This window comes from Amblyraja radiata, chromosome 1 (genome assembly GCF_010909765.2).
Source record: "Amblyraja radiata isolate CabotCenter1 chromosome 1, sAmbRad1.1.pri, whole genome shotgun sequence".
Classification (NCBI taxonomy): domain Eukaryota; kingdom Metazoa; phylum Chordata; class Chondrichthyes; order Rajiformes; family Rajidae; genus Amblyraja; species Amblyraja radiata.
In genome coordinates, this window is record NC_045956.1 from 156,856,924 (window position 1) to 156,878,138 (window position 21,215).

The following is a 21,215-nucleotide window of genomic DNA, read 5'->3' on the forward strand; positions in this document are numbered from 1 at the left end:
ACAACTTTCAGATATTGTCAGCCCAAAGTAAAATTACTATTTAATTCACATTTAATAACCACCATGTTCTTGAACCGACCTGTACAATTCTAATCCTATCTTGGCAATGGAACACAAACAAAGTGCATCACATGGACTTGGTTTCTAACTGTATTCATGTTCTGTCTTTGCATTTTTTCCTTTAGTTTATGTGTGATTTATGTATGTCATAAGGAATATGAGTAGAATTAGGCCAATCGGCCCATCAAGTCTACTCCACCATTGAATTATGGCTGATCTATCTCTCCCTCCTAACCCCATTCTCCTGCCTTCTCCTCATAACCTTTGACACCTGTACTAATCAAGAATCTAACAATCTCTGCCATAAAAATAGCCACTGACTTGGCCTCTATGGTCTTTTGTGGCAAAGAATTCCACAGATTCACCACCCTCTATAATTCACAAATAATCCCGTTATTTTGTGTTGTCTTCGTATAAGTGGCTGTGATGCTGCTGCCAGCAAGATTTTCATTGTACCTGTACCTCACCGTACTCATGCATCTGACACTAAACTTGACTTGACATGGTGCATCAAATCATTACCTGTGCTGAAATGATACACTTAACTTCAGTGGATTCTATCCTCCTCCTGTTATCCTGTTATCTGTGTGTTAACTGCCCAGAAGATAAAGTATTCATGAATAGAAAGAACATAGTAGGCAAAGCTTTCTCTGCAAGCAGAAAATCTTAAGTTTCGTTTAGAGATACAGCCGTAATACAGGTCTTTTGTCCCACCAACTCTGCACTGACCAGCAATTACCCATAAACTAGTCATATTCTACGTCCCAGGTACAATTTACAGAAGACAATTAACGTAAAAACCTGCACATCTTTGGAATGTGGGAGGAAACCAGAGCAGCCAGAGAAAATCCACGCAGTCACAGGGAGAACGTACAAACTCCGTACAGACAGCACCCATAGACAGGATTGAACCTGGGTCTCTGGCGCTGCTAGACAGCAACTTTACCGCTGTGCCACTGTGCCGCCCTTATATGTATGAACATTGTAAATATGTAGCCCATTCATGGAACAAATATGAGTAACCTCAGTTTAATGTTTCATCAAAGGGAAGAACCTCTGTCTGATAATGCAACATGACCTTAAACATCTGCCCAGTATTTCCGGTTCAATTTCTGAACCATGACTGTATTCCTCCAGTGCAAGAGAGTTACCAACTTAATAACGGCCAACGACACTTCTGAATTTTGATAGGGCTCCCTGCTTGTTTTTAGTGGATGCCTTGGTGATTACAAACAAATTAGCTTACAAACTTAAAGCACACGGCATTGGGGGTTCAGTATTGATGTGGATAGAGAACTGGCTGGCAAACAGGAAGCAAAGAGTAGGAGTAAACGGGTCCTTTTCACAATGGCAGGCAGTGACTAGTGGGGTACCGCAAGGCTCAGTGCTGGGACCCCAGCTATTTACAATATATATTAATGATCTGGATGAGGGAATTGAAGGCAATATCTCCAAGTTTGCGGATGACACTAAGCTGGGGGGCAGTGTTAGCTGTGAGGAGGATGCTAGGAGACTGCAAGGTGACTTGGATAGGCTGGGTGAGTGGGCAAATGTTTGGCAGATGCAGTATAATGTGGATAAATGTGAGGTTATCCATTTTGGTGGCAAAAACAGGAAAGCAGACTATTATCTAAATGGTGGCCGACTAGGAAAAGGGGAGATGCAGCGAGACCTGGGTGTCATGGTACACCAGTCATTGAAAGTGGGCATGCAGGTGCAGCAGGCAGTGAAGAAAGCGAATGGTATGTTAGCTTTCATAGCAAAAGGATTTGAGTATAGGAGCAGGGAGGTTCTACTGCAGTTGTACAGGGTCTTGGTGAGACCACATCTGGAGTATTGCGTACAGTTTTGGTCTCCAAATCTGAGGAAGGACATTATTGCCATAGAGGGAGTGCAGAGAAGGTTCACCAGACTGATTCCTGGGATGTCAGGACTGTCTTATGAAGAAAGACTGGATAGACTTGGTTTATACTCTCTAGAATTTAGGAGATTGACAGGGGATCTTATAGAAACGTACAAAATTCTTAAGGGGTTGGACAGGCTAGATACAGGAAGATTGCTCCCGATGTTGGGGAAGTCCAGGACAAGGGGTCACAGCTTAAGGATAAGGGGGAAATCCTTTAAAACCGAGATGAGAAGAACTTTTTTCACACAGAGAGTGGTGAATCTCTGGAACTCCCTGCCACAGAGGGTAGTCGAGGCCAGTTCATTGGCTATATTTAAGAGGGAGTTAGATGTGGCCCTTGTGGCTAAGGGGATCAGAGGGTATGGAGAGAAGGCAGGTACGGGATACTGAGTTGGATGATCAGCCATGATCATATTGAATGGCGGTGCAGGCTCGAAGGGCCGAATGGTCTACTCCTGCACCTAATTTCTATGTTTCTATGTTTCTATGTGATGGTCTGGATTTTTTCTGTTAATAACATGGTAGCCAGGAATGTAACTATTCCGATGCAAGATATTGATTTTTATTGTTTTAAATCTCAACCATGTCTTACCACTTGGGGGAGGGAAGAAGAGGGTTAAAACTCAAGCCCACATCTCACTTGTAGGGGAGACACCAAATCATGAGTACAAACTTAACTTATATTGAGAAATTGGACAGAAGAATATTTTATTAATTACACGGGTGAAGGGGTGCGTGGTCATTCTTGGTAATTTTTGAAGGATAAAGTATTTTTACTCCATCATCAATTGATAACTACGCTGGCAAGTGGAAACCGAACTGCTCTTCCAACTAACCCAAAGTGACAGCTGGAGATAAATGAGTGTTTAGTCTGCATTCAGATGAGGTGCACTGGGCCATTACTTGCACTGATTACACAGACTCCATCGAAACAGATATTCCTTTTCGATTATCGTAGATCTATGTGTTACTTGTCTGAGACAAAGAGTGATGAATTAAGCTGCATCCAAGAACTTCTACCTCAGAGCACAACACAAAAAGCAATACAAAGGCCAAAGAGAAACAGTATGATTAGGTCAGCTGGTATATTAGGTCAGGAGGAATGAAAAATCCTTTAGTAAAGATATCAATAGTAACCGAACAAGGAAATGAAGGGAGGGACTGATTAGCATGATCTTCTTGTCATAGACTTATACAGCATGGAAACAGGTCCAAAATGCCTACGCTGACCAACATGTCCCATCTACATGAGTCCAACCTGCCTGCGTTTAGCCCATATCCTTCCAAACTTTTCCTATCCATATACTGTCTAAATGTTTCTTAAAAGTTGTGATAGTACCTGCCTCAACTACGTTCACTGGCAGTTCATTCCATATATCCACCACCCTCTGTGTGAAGATGTTGCTCCTCTGGTTTCTATTAAATCTTTCTCCTATCACCTTAAACCAATTGCCTCTTGTTCTTGATTCCCCTACTCTGGGTAAAAGACTGCACTTACCCTAACTATTCCCCCTGTGATCTTACACACCACTCTAAGATTACCCCTCATCCTCCTGTGCTCCTAACCTGCTCATTGGATAGTTATATGGACGGGAAAGGAATGGAGGGTTATGGTCTGAGCGCAGGTATATGGGACTAGGGGAGAATACATGTTCGGCACGGACTAGAAGGGTCGAGGGCCTGTTTCCGTGCTGTAATTGGTATATGGTTATATGGTTATATGGTTATAGCTCAGACCCACAAGTCCTGGCAAAATCCTTGTAAATCTTCTCTGCACCCTTTCCAGTTTAACATCTTTCCTATAACAGGGTGATCAAAACTGAACACGGTACTCCAAATGTGGCTTCACCAATGTCTTGTACAACTGTAACATGACATCCCAACTTCTATACTCAATCATTTGGCTGGTGGCCTTTGTGCCGAAAGCCATCTTGACCATCATATTTAATGCCACTTTCAAGGAATGAGTAGGTTAGCCTATGATGAGCGTTTGTCTAGCCTGATCTAGTCTAGTCTAGTCTGGTCTAGTCTGGTCTAGTCTGGTCTGGTCCAGTCTAGTCCAGTCTAGTCCAGTCCAGTCTGGTCCAGTCTAGTCTAGTCCGGTCTGGTCTGCTCTGGTCTGGTCCAGTCTAGTCTGGTCTAGTCTGGTCTAGTCGGTCTGGTCTGGTCCGGTCTAGTCTGGTCCAGTCTGGTCTGGTCTGGTCTGGTCTGGTCTGGTCTGGTCTGGTCAGGTCTGGTCTGGTCATCTGGTCTGGTCTAGTCTGCTCTAGTCTAGTCATCTAGTCTAGTCCAGTCTGGTCTAGTCTAGTCTAGTCTAGTCTAGTCTAGTCTAGTCTAGTCTAGTCTAGTCTAGTCTAGTCTAGTCTAATTTCGTTTGCTGATGTTTTTGTTCAATCATTTTACTTCACAAACATTGGCTGATTTCTGCTTACCTGGTTGAGAGAGAAGAGGTGTGTAAGGAACTTTGGGCTCCAGTGCAGTCATGGGTGGAGGTAGCAGGGGGTTGGCGAAGCTGCGGAGAGGGTGAGTGGGCCGCACGCAGGCCGTGGGAATAGTTCTGCTCGGGGCCTCCTCCCCTGATGGATGCTCGGGCTGTGTCTGGGTCAACATGGCAGGCTGCTGGAGGTGTGTGGTTTGAACCTCACTCATGGCTTTGAAAAACCAAAGGGGACATGATGTTATATTGAGTCAATAGCACAGAGTCACAGAAATCTAAAACAACGACAGTAAGACATCAGCCAACAGAGAGAAATTTCTTAAACACAATTTCTACTCCCGGATCAGAGGTCTAGTCTATCAAGACTGCAGAAAAAGCTGGAAACTCTCAGATCAGGCAGCATATGTGGAAAGACAAATATCCTGATGAAGTGCCCAGGATGAGAAACTTAAACTGTTCTCTTTCCACTCATGTTGTCTGACCTCCTGAGCTTTTTCCAACATGTGTGCATTATGGAAATATATTGCCATTCTCTCATCATCTCTGGTTCTAAATCTTGGAAATCTCAACATGACAGCGATGTGGGAACACAAGAAACTGCAGATGCTGGAATCTTGTGTAAAAAATGAAGTGCTGGAAGACTTCAGCCGGTCAGGCAGCATTTGGGGCGGGAATGGACAGCCAATGTTTTGAATTTTGACCTGTCTTCAGACCGGACTATATGGGAATACTTTTTTCTGAAGATGGTTTAAGAGTTGACTTGCCATCATTAATAGGTCACAGACATTAAGTGCTAGGCTTGCAAATGATACCGAGAACCCAAACAATGAGTCACATAAACACAACATTTTGGGAGTGAAGTACAAATTGAAACAACTAGTAGAGTGAATATAGACACAAAAAGCTGGAGAACTCAGTGGGAAAGGCAGCATCTCTGGAGAGAAGGAATGGGTTGAGACCCTTCTTCAGACTAGCTAAGGATAAGGAAAACAAGAGATATAGACAATGATGTAAAGAGATAAAGAACCATATATGAAAGATATGCAAAAAAAGTGACGATGATAAAGGAAACCAATGATAAATGCCATTGTTAGCTGTTTGTTGGGTGAAAACAAGAAGCTGGTGCAACTTGGGTGGAGGAGCGGTAGAGAGAGAGGGAATGCAGGGGTTATTTGAAGTTGGAGAAGTCAATATTCATACCACTGGGCTGTAAGCTACCCAAGCGAAATATGAGATGCTGTTCCTCCAATTTGCGTTTAGCCTCACTCTGACAATGGAGGAGACCTAGGACAGAAAGGTCAGTGTGGGAATGTGAAGGAGAATTAAAGTTTTTAGCAACCGGGAGATCAGGTAGGTTCAGGCGGACTGAGCAAAAGTGTTCAGTAGAGTGAATATTCAGCACATGCTGCCGTGAACATATTTTTGTCCTGATTTGTTCTTTACCAACACATTACAAAAGGTTTTCAGGACAATTATTAAATAAAATTGTAAAATTATAAGGATTAATCTACCCCAGCTAACAGATGCAGCTGTGCTCTTTAGTTGTAAATTTCTGCTGAATTCCAGAACCAGTTCAACATTTTACAATTTTTTAACCTACAGCGATGAATTGTAGGTAAAAGTTCCCAATCCCCATGGAAATAAAGTAATGCCCCTGTCCCACTTAGGAAACCTGAACGGAAACCTCTGGGGACTTTGCGCCCCACCCAAGGTTTCCGTGCGGTTCCCGGAGGTTCCCAGAGGTTTTTGTCAGTCTCCCTACCTGCTTCCACTACCTGCAACCTCCGGCAACCACCTGCAACCTCCGGGAGCCGCACGGAAACCTTGGGTGGGGCGCAAAGTCTCCAGAGGTTTCCGTTCAGGTTTCCTAAGTGGGACAGGGGCATAAGACTCGCAATGTATCACACTCATTTTCTGGACATGTAGGATGATATCTTGATTTTAGCGCAACTCTTACAATAATGCTCGGTTAATAAAGATTCTTACTTGGTCCATAGCCTCGGTCAACAGCCAGTGTAGTAAACGGCATGGCACGCAATGGAAATTGTGGGTGGGGATACCCACAGGTCGGAGACGGCAGTATGCCAGGATATTGGGCACTCTCTAGCGTTGGAACGGGAATCGCACTGACAACGGCTACAAACAGAAAAGTGCACATTATTGCTGGGTCACATTATGATCAACTGTAGAATTTCCCGACATATAAACCCTCCGGACACGTTGGCAAGAACACGTTTCAAAATAGATTAACAATCATTAATATGGGTCTGGCTGCACATTATACTGCAATGATACAGCTACATGTTGAAATAATTCAGGTCTCATATTGACTCTGATCAACAAAGGAACACAGTCATTTTTTTCCAGAGGGCACTCAAAAGAAGAACCGTCACCTAATAACAAAATCTCCCAGACTCTATGTAGCTCAGAAGACATAGCCACAGCTTTGCTGATTGTGGGATGTCATCATAATATCCAATGAGTCTTTTGCATTCCTGAAATTTTAATATTTTTATTCATTTTATATTGAGATGGGGTACCCATGCCAGTTTAGCAAGACAGAAATAAGTAGAATACTTCAGTTCAGTTCAGCTCAGTTTAGTCTATTGTCACGTGTACTGAGGTACAGTAAAAAGCTTTAGTTGCATGCTAACCAGTCAGCGAAAAGACAATACATGATTACAATTGAGCCATTTACAGTGTATAGATCCATGATGAGTGAATAACGTTTAGTGCAAGATAAAGCCAGTCAACGATAGTCTGAGAATCACCATGATAATAATAATAAATTTTATTTAATGGGCGCCTTTCAGACATCTCAAGGACACCTTACATAGTAATCGGAATAAAAATATATAATCGGAATAGAACAAGTAAAAAAGACATCACAGAGACACAAATTAAAAACAGAATTCAATCCAAAAACAGAAAATCAAAACACAGTTCTTCCACCTGAATAGGAATAGTGCTAAGGCATGGACACCTCAGGAAAACTACTGTACATTGGGAAAGGGTTTCAGTTTAAATTGTAATTAGTGAAATGCATATAAAAGTAAACCTAAAAAAAAATCAAAATGTACAATCATTTAAAAAATACATTTAAATTAATGTAATGTTGCTGCAACCCCTCATTATCAATCCTTGCCATTCAAATTATAGGGATCTCTTCCTTGTCTTACTTCATCTAGCCTAGCACAAACTGTTCAAGTGACTCCCCAACATAAGAGCTGGGGATATCCAGAACATTGCACTTGTAGTGGGAGAGTTTAGGACCAGAGACCATAGCCTCAGAATAAATGGACGTACATTTAGAAAGATGAGGAGGAATTTCTTTAGTCAGAGGGTGGTGAATCTGTGGAATTCACTGCCACAGATGGCTGTGGAGGCCAAGCGAATGGATATTTTTAAGGTGGAGATTGTCAGATTCTTGATTAGTAAGTGTGCCAGAGGTTATGAGGAAAAGGCAGGAGAATGGGGTTGAGAGGGAAAGATAGGTCTGCCATGATTGAATGGCAGAGTAGACTTGATGGGCGGAATGGCCTTAGGGGCTGTCCCACGGCGGCGACCTAATCCGCGAGTTCAGAAGACTTTGTCCTCGACTCAAACTCGCAGCATGGTCGACACGTGGTCCTAGGAGATCCTAGGTTACTGGAACTCTCCTTCATGCTCGAGGGAAGTTCCCGAATACTCATGGCCTCAGCTAGATCGCGGAAAATCTTTCAGCACGTAGTGGAGTGGGGTCGCTATTTAGTTACAGGCAGTCGAGGGCAGCCGTAGGCAATCTCCTTCGCTGACCGGGCATTTTGATTGGCTCATTGGAGTTTTCAGGATCAAGGAAAACCTTGATCCTGAAATGCCCGCTAAACTTTATTATGTTATCTGGCTTATTAAAAGCGTCCCCCCCACTCTTCTCTCCCCCCCCCATCTACCCTCCCCCCCCCCCCCCACGCTCCCCCCCTTCTCTCCCCCCCCCTTTCTCTCCCCCCTTCTCTCCCCCTTCTCTCCCCCCTTCCCATCCCCCCTTCTCTCACCCCTTCTCTCCTCCCTTCTCACCCCCCCTTCTCACCCCCCCTTCTCTCACCCCCATTTCTCCCCATTCTCTCCCCCCCCCCGCTCTCTCTACACTGTGCAGCCGTCTTTTACCTTCCTCTTCATCGCGCGTCTAAATTCCAGACAGTGCTTCCCCGCTTTCCCTGGCCCCCGCCTTTGCGATGTGTTTGTGTGTGTGTGCGCGGTCGGTCGATCCAGCTCGCGGTTTCAACGTGGACGGTCGATCCAGCTCGAGGTTTTCCAGGTGAGTGCCCTCGAGCTTGAAGGTCAAAGACACTCTTCTTAACTCGCGGATTAGGTCACCACAGTGGGACAGCCCCTTAATTCTGCTCCTAGAACTTATGACTCTATGAGAGATCCAATGTCTGAGTACGGTCTTGAGAAACAGTGAATTACAGTACTTTCACTTTCCCACAACAATCCTGATGCTACTATCAGTTATACGGGGAAATGTCAGCAGTTATGTAGTTAATTCCTCAGAAGTATCTACAAAATCTAGGCTTGTATTTATTAATCCTTAAATATTTTGAGAAGGTACCCGTTCAGTCTCAAGAAAAAAAAACTCAATTTGTACAATCTCCTTACAGGCAATCACAATTAGTGGAAGCCTGCAATGGTTATTAACTCAAAGGGAGGTATAGATCTGTGGGCAGCTTCCAGAGAGTTTTTTTAAACAAATGCTAATGATCATGGACATTCAATTTGTGCTTAAGGTTTCCAGCCTATTAGGATGTTTTCTTAAGCAAATTGTGTTAAATCTATATTACTAAAAGTCTGATCTTGACCGCTTTTGGCCCATTGTGCTGCGGTTTCTGAGAGAACGCCGCCACCTACGGCCGTCATTTTCGCCCACCTCGCTCAGAGCCCACTTCTGCCTTCTTGGACCAGAGTATTTTTCCCATCGATGAAAATTCAGAGATATATTAATGTTTTTTAAAAATTCACCATTCTCTCTGCTGCCCCTGCTGGAGGGAGGGGGAGGGACTATAAAACCAGGAAGTGGTGTGCCTCACCCAGTCTCTGCAAGATGGAGGTCATGTCTCTCTGAGCTCTGAATAACACTGAATGCATGTCTACTCAACTGTGTGTGCCCTTAATGTGGTTTGAAAATGAAAATATGGTTGGTTTGAAATAAAAAGGCACTGCCTGCAAATGGTTGTTTGGGGGGTTTGGGTTGAAGTAAAAAGGCACTCTCTCTCTCTCCCCTCCTCTCTCTCCCCACCCCTCCCCCCCCCCTCCCTCTCCCCCCCCTCTCTCTCCCCCCCCACTCTATCTCCCCCCTCTCTCTCCCTCCCCCCCTCTCTCTCCCCCCCTCTTTTTCTCCCCCTCCTCCCCTCCCCCACCCTTCCTCCCCTAAAACCCCCCTCCCCTCCACACCCCCCTACCCCCTTCCCTCCACCCTTCCCCCTCCCTGCTCCCCACCTCTCCCCCCTCCCTTCACCTCACCACCTCTCAACACCCCCTCTCTCTACCCCCCTCTCAGTACCCCCTCTCTCTCCCCCTCACTCAGCACCCCCTCTCTTCCCCCTCCCCACTCCCCCCTCCTCTCCCCCACTCTCCCTCCCTCTCTCTCTCCCCCTCCTCCCCTCCATCCCCTCTCCCAACCTCCCTCCACTAAACCCCCCCCCTACAAATAACACAACCTAATAACTACAATTTGACTAAATTGATGAAATCGAAATATACTGTAAATTGCAAAAAGTGGCCTGCTGTGACAATATTGTGGACAGATTAGATGATTTTCTATTAAAATATTCTGGTGTGAAAATATGTAAAGATTACTTATTCACTATGTTAGTTTTGGCAGAAAAGTGATTATGAAAAAGTGTCACCCTCAGAAATAGTCCCTTTGCCCCCTCCCTCCTCATGTCAGGTCGTCATGAAGTACCCATTCATTCAAATGCCATTCATCAGAAGATGGTGCATATCCTTCTATGCCTTGCCAATTCAAGTTTCATTCAAGAGTTTCTTAAAGTTTTGAGAGAGTTTCCGCCTCTACCTCCATCCCCTACTCAAGCAGAGGAATTGAGATTCCAACCACCCTCCAAATTAAATATTATTCAGCTTTGGATTCCATCTATCTTCTACATCTTACCATAATCCTATTTTCTGAATTATCTATAGGAAGAACCACAGAAATTGTGAGAAGACAAAATCTGGGCAGATAAGCAGAAGGAACACAATGCGACCTGCACTGTCAGATTAGCAGCAAAAAGTTGCAGCCCTCAGTACGGAAATATTCTGTAACACGAGCAGCCAACAAACTGCACCTTCATCTTCAACTTGCATTCTCATAGATAGTCCCAGAAACACACCAAGTCAAAGTGAATGAAGGAAAACAACCCATATCCTACTCTTGACCCTTGCAACTGTATCCATCTCCACTATGCCTTGTACCTCCTGCTTCATGAGTGTGTTGGCTGCACTCGGTCAATCCAATAATTGTGTCAAAACACAAACACCAAATATTAGAAATATATATGACAAGCCTGCCTGCAGTTAAGAGGTAGTTGAGGCTAGGACTACCCTATCGTTTAAGAAACAGTTAGACAAGTACATGGATAGGACAGCTTTGGAGGGATATGGACCAAGCACAGGCAAGTGGGACTACTGTTGCTGGCACATTGTTGGCTGGTGTGGACAAGTTGGGCCGAAGGGCCTGTTTCCACACTGTATCACACTATGACTAACAAAGAATGATAATATTTCAGGTGCAATCCCTCATTAGGATTTAGCCCATGGAGCTTCTGCAAAGGATTGTTTTGGTGCTGATGAAACTGCATTTGTAATACTTTCCATATTATTCTTGTTCGCATTATACTTTGGTAATATTTTACATGCGCAAATGAGGATGCATTGGCTTAGAGAGAGTCATTAGTCATAATAAAACTTTTAGCTCTTGCACAGATTAAGATGTCCAATGCACCCTGTTGACCAAGGATCAACCAACTATTGTTAGTAAAACTAACAATAGATCAACCAACTATTGTTAGTAAACTAGAAAGAGTGTTGGTAACCAAGTAGTAAATATCCAGTCTTTAGAAGTGTAAGTGACTGAACTGAAAAAAAGAATCTTATTAATTGCAAATAGCCAAATGGTCAATATCATCCATCTTTAACTTTGCATATCAATCATAATCAATCCAGAACAAGGGGTCACAGTTTAAGGATAAGGGGGAAATCTTTTAGGACTGAGATGAGAAAAACATTTTTCACACAGAGAGTGGTGAATCTCTGGAATTCTCTGCCACATAATGTAGTTGAGGCCAGTTCATTGGCTATATTTAAGAGGGAGTTAGATGTGGCCCTTGTGGCTAAAGGGATCAGGGGGTATGGAGAGAAAGCAGGTACAGGATACAGAGTTGGATGATCAGCCATGATCATATTGAATGGCGGTGCAGGCTCGAAGGGCCGAATGGCCTACTCCTGCACCTATTTTCTATGTTTCTATGTTTCTATAACATAAGCAGTACATGTCAGAAGGAACTGCAGATGCTGGTTTAAACCAAAGATAGACAGAAAAAGCTGGAGTGACTCAGCAGGTCAGACAGTATCCCTGGAGAAAAGGAATAGGTGAGGTTTCGGGTCGAGACCCTTCTTCAGAAGGTGTCGGACCCACTGATTTACTCCAGCTTTTTCTGTCTATTGTGGCGGGACTCGAAGATGTCCAGCCAGGAACGAAATGGGACACAAAGTTTGTGTAACCAATTTCTTTCAATACAGCTCCCTACTCCTTCAATGGGCACGGGCATTGCCCGACTTTATATGCTCCCAGGGGAGCCCCGTGACCTGTACCTCCCTTCGCCGAGACACTTGATTCCTCCCTTAATAGCCAAGGGTTCACACTGCGCGTGGCTCACCACCAGGTGCCGCCACATGACCCCCCAGAATCAGAGGCATCAAAACGGATGGGACGCTGAACGAAGCGGCAAGATCTCGTACATACGTCCCCACGCACAGGGGACACACCCGGTTTGGATGAATTCGGGGGGACCCGGGACGGCGGACGCCCCTGACGGCGAGGTTGGCCAACTGTACTGGCTCGCTCAGGTTCAAATGGGTCGACTTCAACCCAGACAGCGACACAGTTTCTTGCCCGCCCCCCAGGTCCAAAACAAATGTCGTGGGCTCGCGCTGCAGCACCCGAAAGGGACCCTATGGGCGCTGCAAGGGCGATCTGTGGGCGTTGCGGCGCAGAAAGGCGTAAGGACTGTCCGTGAGCGCCGGTAGTACATGGAATGGAGCCACCCCATGACGAGACCTCGGGACAGGAGACAGGGCACCGACCCTCTCCCGCAAGCACACCAACACAGATGACGGCGGCTCCCGGGACCCATCAGTGGCCGGGATAAATTCCTCGGGAACGGTGAGCGGAACGCCGTAAACCAATTCTGCTGAGGACGATGATGAATCCTCCTTCAGGGTGGTCCGAATTCCTAGTAGGACCCACGGCAACTCGTCCATCCATTCAGGACCCTTGAGGCGAATCTTCAAGGCGTCCTTAAGATGGCAGAGGAAATGCTCCACCAACCCATTCGACTGGGGATGATATGCTGTCAAATGGTGGAGCTGTGTCCCCAACAGGCGGGCCATTGCGGACCACAATTCGGACGTGAACTGGGCACCCCGGTTGGATGAGATGTCCAGCTGCACCAGGAAACGGGCAATCCTATAGGCCACAAGGGCGCGAGCACACAACTGGGCAGAAGTGTCGATGAGCGGGATGGCCTCCGGCCACCGTATAAAATGGTCCACCACCGTCAGCAGGTGCGAGACATCCGGGGACGGAGGCAGTGGCCCCACGATATCCACGTGCACGTGGTCATAGTGCCGGCGAGGCACTGCAAACTCCTGAACTGGCTCCCGAACGTGCCGCTGCACCTTTGATGTTTGGCACGGAATGCACGCCCGGGCCCAGCAACCGACCTGCTTTCGCAACCCGTGCCACATGAACCTCGCGGCAACCATCACCACCGTCGCCCGGATAGACGGGTGGGCCAATCCATGAATCACGTCGGGGTCACCAATGGGGCGGGACTCGAAGATGTCCAGCCAGGTAAGAAACGGGACGCAAAGTTTGTGTAGCCAATTTCTCTTTAATAGTTATCTCGATACAGCTCCCTACTGCTTCAATGGGCATGGGCGTTGCCCGATGTTATATACTCCCAGGGGAGCCCCGTGAACTGCACCTCCCGTCGCCAAAGCACTTGACTCCTCCCTCCGGAGCCGAGGGCTCGCACTGCGCGTGGCTCACCTCCAGGTGCCGCCACACTATAATGTAAAGTAATGTAAAGTAATGTATAATGTAATTGTTGAGACTACAATGATTCATACATTCACTACTATATACACTGAGCTTAATAGTCATAAAACCTAGAACAGTGTAGAACACGAACAGGTCCTTCAGCCCACAATGTTCCTGCCGAACATGATGCCACTTTTAAGTAATCTCCTCTGCCCATGGTCCATATTCCTCCATATCCATGTACATATCTAAACGCCTCTTAAATGCCACTATTATATCTGCCTTTACCACCACTCCTGGTCATGCCATCCAGACACAGTTCCCTGCGGATCTCAACGGGTCACGGACTTCCAGCCAGAATACACCCCTTCACCATAACTCTCTGTCTTCTATTAGTAAGCCAGTTGTGAATGCAAACAACCAAGTCATTGTTAAGCTCTTGCATCTTAATGTAAAACTGCCTTACCATGGGGGACATAATCAAATGCTTTATTAAAATCCATGTCGACAATATCCACCCTATCCTCATCGATCATCTTCGACGCCTCCTCAAAAAATTTGATTAAGTTAATAGGATATGATCTACTGTGTGGAAAGCCACGCTGATAGTACATTATTTACCCATTCTCTTCCAAAAAGGAGTAAATTCTATCCTGAAGTATCCTCTCCAATATGTTCCCTACCACTGTCGTGAGGTTTACCAGTCTTCAATTTCCTGGATTATCACTAGTTCCCTTCTTAAACAAAGGAAAAAGTAGAGAAGTTGTAAAGATCTTTGTCAAAGGCCCTGCAGTCTCCACTCTTGCCTCCCTCAATAATCTGCAAAAACATCCCATCACGCTCAGGGGATGTATCCACCTTAATGCTCTTCAAGAGCCCCAATACCACCTCCTTCTTAATCGCAAACTATTCTAGCATATTAATATTCCCCACGTTGTTCTCACTGTCCTCCGTATCCTTCTAGCAAATACAAATGCAAAGTGCTCAGGTAGTCAAGATTATGTTAGCAATTTCATCCATTCAGCTGTTTGTCTTTAACTGACTCATGATTTTAGTTGAAAACTGAGTCCTTTATAATCATTCAGCCTGGGAAAGTATTGATTTCAACTTTTTTAGAATGTAATATTTGCAAAATGTTCATTGCAAATTAGTTAATGACAGCTTCTTACTCAATTAATTGTATTTGCTTGATCTTTCTATGGTTTTACTGTTTATTCAGTCTATACTTTTCCATTTGCCAAAACCCGTATTGATGATAGGTCTGAAGAAGGGTTTCAGCCCGAAACGTTGCCTATTTCCTTCGCTCCATGGATGCTGCTGCACCCGCTGAGTTTCTCCAGCATTTTTGTGTACCCACGTATTGATGATGTTGTGGATAGACATAAAGGGCTGGAGTAACTCTGCAGGTCTGACAGCATCTCTGGAGAAAAAGGATAAGTGACATTTTGGGTCGGATCCCTTCTTCAGACGATGATATATTTGCAACACGTTTGATCAAGTAGAGACAGGTTGCGGGTAACAAGTGATAACCTCTTTCACACCGACCAATCATAACAACATTGTTTCTATTGGCAATTCTGCATTTGTGAATCAATCCGTGGCATGACAGGCATTTATCTTGGCTAATTAGGGCTCTCAGCAAACACACTAATGGGGCTGTCCCACTGTACGAGCTCATTCAAGAGCTCTCCCGAGTTTAAAAAAAAAATCAAACTCGTGGTAAACAAGTAGAATGTACGTAGCGGGTACATCGGAGCTCGGGACGTCTCTTAGCGGCTCGTAACGCTAACGGCAGGTACTCGGGAAACGCGGTAAGCTCGGGAAGACTCGTGAAGATTTTTCAACATGTTGAAAAATGTCCACAAGAGCCGCGAGTACCGACGAGCGGCCATTACCGTAAATCCCCGAGTTCGAATCAGGGCAAACTCGGGAGAACTCTTGAATGAACTCGTACAGTGGGACTGGCCCTTTAGGTACGTTTAATGGCATCAACTTATTGAGAAAGTGATCTATTTAAGACAAAATTGATATAACAAATGAAAAAAGGTACAGCAATTTCTCCCAAACTAAGCAGAATAGGTTTGCTAGAAATGCAGGGAATGGAGGAAATATGTCTGTCAATTCAATCTCCATGATTTATACAAAATCACACAAAGTGCAGAAGCAACTCAGCAGCTAAGGCAGCATCTCTGGAGAATATGGTTAAGTGACGTTTTGGGTCAAGACTATATTTATAATCACTCTATCATAATTTAGTTTAGTTTACTACGGTGTCCAAGCTAGATTTACAGTAGATACAACCAAACTTGCTCACTCTCTTTTGGAACAATGTTGTGAAGATAGATAGTTGAAGACAAATGACATGTGTAGGAAGGAACTACAGATGCTGGTTTAAATCGAAGATAGACACAAAATGCTGGAGCAAATCAGCGGGACAGGCAACATTTTTGGAGAGAAGGAATTGGTGACATATTGGGTCGAGTCTGAAGAAGGATCTCAACTTGAAACGTAAGACTCATTCCATCTCTCCAGAGATGCTGCCTGTCCCACTGAGTTGCTCCAGCATTTTGTGTTTAACATATATATGTAGCTTTATAACAGCAAAATGCTCGAAGACACTTCACAAATGCACGATCAAACTAAGTTTGACACCCAGGCCACATAATTATTCCTGGAATTTAGTCACGTCTAAGATAAAATATCCTATAATCTGTCCCAACACTGCATCTTAACCTTGTCTAAAAAGAATACTATAACCAAAAATAATATCCCCCTTTCCTACACTACACATCCAAATAATCTAATCATCATCTGTTTTTCATGGGGGCTGTGGCTGAACATATAACATAATTTAACCCAAAGTGAAGGGATAGAAAAAGCAATTGTTTCAAAATATAAGATGATTTAAACTTTAGACAAAATTGACAATGTTGTAATGCAACTTGTTAAGCTGCAAATGCCATGAAAAATTCATCTTTACAATTGCTTTAGCGCTTTGCTGATGTTTTGATAGATCAAATAACAGCGAAAGATGAATACAAAATGTTTCTATATATTCTCTAATTTAGATTTCACACTGTTTTGCGGTTTTCATTTGCCTATCATTTTGTCCAATTTAGTTGAGAGAGTGCATCTTTCATCGACTCTAAAGTGGTCCACTGACTGATGGAATAATTCAATGACTAGAGCTCTGAATTAGAACTCTGTTTTATGATTCTACATCTTCAACTCGGGAGGACATGACCCCAACTGAGTCCGTTAATGAGAAAGGCAGGCATACTCTATGTGCATGCAAAACAGCAGAAGCAGTATGCTGTCGGAAGGACTAAGAGATCTGAAACAAACACCTCAGCTCTCTCAGACCCACACTTCATGTCCCCAATGATGATAATTAACCTGTTCAGTGCCACCCCCGCGTATAGTCGGGTCATGGCCAATCATGAAAAAAAAACTGGGCAGTGAACAGGTTAAGGAATGAACGACCTCACCCTCAATAATAGTGGAGCCTAGAACATGAATGAAAATGACAAAACTATTTTCAGTCAGAAGAGGTGGCCAGGTGGACCATTTCAGCTTCCTTTTCATCAGCATTATGGAGGCAGCTATCAGTCCATTGGATTCCTTCCATGTGCCGTTAATACATTCTTGAGCCCACTTCTGGCACAGCGATATCCATTGTAACAGCAAAACGCGTATTTATCTGACGTAATCAAGTATTTACCAGACACGTCCTCTTCCATAAAAAGCAAATATCAAATTCTAACAATGGCCCAATCATGAACAAAGCAGTGAAAACTTTTAACAACAGTGTGGTCCAAGTAGAACCTGCCTTTGTTCACTTTGCTCAGAGATTTACCTTGATTAACATTAGTAATTAATTTAGTTTAGTTTATTTACTTTAGTTTATTGTTGTGAGATGTACCAAGGTACAGTTAAAATCTTTTGCGGCGTTCTACCCAGTCAAAGAAAAGATTATACATGATTACAATCATGCTGTCCACAGCATACAGATAAAGGGTACTTCAGAGTTAAAATAAAAGCTACTATTTGTAATATTAAGGCAGCAATCAACCGGGTATGGTGCTGAGGAGTATCAGTCAACTAGAAATGGATGGGAGTCAATGGGAAAGCATTCTACTAACTGAAGACCACCTCAAGGACATTGCTGCAGTAGTTCCTCAGGGATTTGTTCTTGACCCAATCAATTTCAACTGCTTCATCAAGAACTTCCCACCATTAGAGGGTCAGAAGTGGGGATATTCACTGATGAGTGCAGTGTTCAGCTCCACTCACTTTTCAGATACGCAGGAAGAGGTGGAGAGCTTGCAGGAATAATGGTGGCACTTGCAGCATTCATGCCACAGAAGTGTCCGTTAATGGCCATTTCAAGCATGTTAGAGTCCAATGCTCTCTGTTGAAAATGTAAGAAAATAAAATAGAAGCAAGACTAGGCCATTCAGCTCCTCATGCTTGCATTCAAGAACGTCATGCTGAATCTTTCATCTCTGAGCAATTTTCCTGCACTCACCCCATTACCCTTGATTCCCCTAAATCACTCAGTCCTGTATCGTGGTTTCCCTGCAAGGGACCAGCATTAACTGGAAATGTATCTGCCACATGATACTATGATTACAAGAGAAGTAGAGAATGATTGACTTTAGTTCAGTTTAGTTTAGACCTCTTCAAAACACAATGCTCAGCCTAGGAGATTGATGGGATAATCTCCACTTGCCTAAATGTATGTAACTCCCATAATGCTCAAGCAACTACATGCTACCCCTAATTAAACAGCTGCTTAATTTATATCTGAATGACAAATGAATCATTTACTCTGTCCGCCTCTGCAGCAGTGTTTGCAATGTTATGGCATGTACTAATTGCTTTGAGTTATTTTACAATGGGTTCTTTGGTAGAAATTCCCAAACCTGTGACTTCTATCTCCTGAGATGTCATGGGCAGCAGGAAGTTTGTAACTGCTTTAAAATTATCTTCTAAGCAACAAAGTATTTTAATTTGCATTCATCACTGTTGGAGCAAAATCTTGGAACTTCCTCCTGGAAAACATCATGGATTTATTTTTCATCAAAAGCTCACCATCTCCTTCTCAAGGAAAGTTAGGGATGAAAAGCTGCCCTTTTCCAATGACAACCGTACCCCCAAAATGAGTAACAAATGACAATCAGCAAAGGATGGCCTTTTTCAATCCAGAATATTATAGTCATGGTATAGTCACAGAATATTGTAGTTATGTAGTATGTAATCAGAGTCGTGACTCATAGCCCACAAAATTCCTTACGTGGATTGTTGGGCTGTGAATCCATGGGAATCATCAGCTTAGGTCGGGTTCCTCTTCGAGCCGCTAGAGAACGTTCCAATGTAGACATACTGCTTCCAGCTTCATCAGGATCATGACCTTTGGACAAAGTAATTGGAAAATGCTACCATTACATCTGGGCTTGTAACAAATCATCCAAGATAAAATGCTATATTTATTAATATTTGCATGGATTTGCTGTTCTTTACTGTGACCTGTTCTATACTTTAACCTCAACATTTCTTCTTCTTCAGTCAGTTCCAAGGAATTAGGATGATTTGCTAGTCATGAAAGTGGAAAATGGTTTTAATTGATTTAATTTGTAGTGGGATGACACTTCATTCCAGTAAACGCATGGGTTTGATAGAGTGAGCTCTTGGTCCATTGGTAAGGAGGTGTGAGACCAAAGCGTGCATGTGTATGTGTGCGCGTGTGCGTGTACACACACAGATACAACTTCAGTGTGTTGTATGTGTAGACATGTGTATGCATGTGCATTTCAGTATCTGTGTCCATGCGTAAGCCGCAACTTCTGCATTCCTCTGTTATCAAACCTCAGGCCATCCCTCTACCCCACCAATGTGCAGAACGATGACGTGATGGAATACAGGAAGGAGGTAGAGAACTTAGTCATCTGGAGTCAGGACAAGAACATTTTCTTCAATGTCAACAAGACAAAGGAGCTAATTATTGAGCTCAGAGGGAGTACATGCCTTAATCAGCATCAATGGTTCTGAAGTGGAAATGGTTGAGAGCTTCGAGTTCCTTTATATTAATATTAACAACAATGTGTCGATTCACCTCTACCCTATTGCAGACATTTGTCTCAGGAACTGGTGACAAGGCTGAGAACTACATGTATTCTGCTCTCTGTATCTTCCCCTTTGTTCTACTTGAATTTAACTTGCATAAATTGATCTAATTGGATAGCTTGAAAACCTAATATTTTCACTATACCTCGTGAGAATAATAAACCTGTTCTGTTCAGGTAGAAGTAATCTTGCTATTTCTACCTTGCTCACTTTTGGATAGCACACAAAACAAAGCTTTTCACTACGCACCAGTACATGTGACATTAATAAATCTAAACATAAACAAGTTCAGTGGAATATTACACAACATTGCTAAATACCAGTAATCCAGCAAGGTTATTCCAGCACAACACTGAAAATGGGAAAGGACCAAAATACTTCATCATCTTGCTCCACTCTATCCTGGCAAATGACTTTTTTGAAGGGCTCTAACTTGCCCTCACTTCATTAGTTTGTTGATTAACGGCAGAACTTGGAGGTAGTTGATCAGAACGTGAGGACATTTTAAGTGTTTGTGTTATTTAATGGGAGAGTCATAGGATCATACTGCATGAAAACTGGCCCCTCGGCCTGACTTTCCCACACCGACCAAGTGGACCCATCTCCAACAGTCCCACCTACTTTTGTTCTGTCCATATCCTAAAACTTTCCTATCTATGTATGTACCTGTCCAAATGTATTTTAAATGTTGAGATTGACCTGCCTCAACCACCTCCTCTGGCAGTTTGTTCCATATACCCATCACCCTTTGTGTGAAAATGTTGCCTCCCAGTTTCTTACCATATCTTTCCCCTCACCCTTAAACCTATGTCCTCTGCTAGTTGACTCCTGTAATCTGGGCAGAAGATTCTTTGTGATTACCCTATCTTTTCCTTTACCCTATATATTCAATTTAGTACAATTTTAAGTGAAGTGTTAGTGTCAGAATATTGGAAATGAGTAGTTGATGTTCGGTATGGACTTGGTCATAGAGTCATAGACTGATACAGTGTGGAAACAGGCCCTTCAGCCCAACTTGCCCACACCGGCCAACATGTCCCAGCTACACTAGTCCCACCTGTCTGCGCTTGGTCCATATCCCTCCAAACCTGTACTATCCATGTACTTGTCCAACTGTTTCTTAAAATTTGGGATAGTCTCAGCCTCAACTACCTCATCTGGCAGCTTGTTCCATGCACCCACCACACTTTGTGTGAAAAAGTTACCCCTCAGATTCCTATTAAATCTTTTCTCCTTCATCTTGAACCTATGTCTTCAGGTCCTCTATAACATTACCCCTCATCCTCCTGTGCACCCAGCCTACATAACCTCTGCCTATAGCTCACACCCTCTAGGCCTGGCAACATCCTCATAATTCTTCTTTGAACCCTTTCAAGCTTGACAATATCTTT

The 21,215-nt window shown here is 43.8% G+C and overlaps 1 protein-coding gene across 4 annotated transcripts in view; it reads right to left on the bottom strand.

The window, feature by feature from the left end:
* The window catches only part of dcc (DCC netrin 1 receptor), a 1,158,836-nt gene that overhangs the window by 21,337 nt on the left and 1,116,284 nt on the right, over positions 1-21,215 (bottom strand). For 2 of the 4 annotated variants that reach the window (XM_033033449.1, XM_033033441.1), the window contains exons 25-28: positions 18,995-19,111; positions 6,390-6,539; positions 5,604-5,687; positions 4,399-4,617 (exon numbers count right to left, since the gene is read on the bottom strand). In XM_033033449.1, coding sequence (XP_032889340.1) covers positions 4,399-4,617; positions 5,604-5,687; positions 6,390-6,539; positions 18,995-19,111 — 570 coding nt within the window. The remainder of the gene's footprint in view (positions 1-4,398; positions 4,618-5,603; positions 5,688-6,389; positions 6,540-18,994; positions 19,112-21,215) is intronic. The other 2 variants (XM_033033465.1, XM_033033455.1) reach the window with 1 other exon arrangement.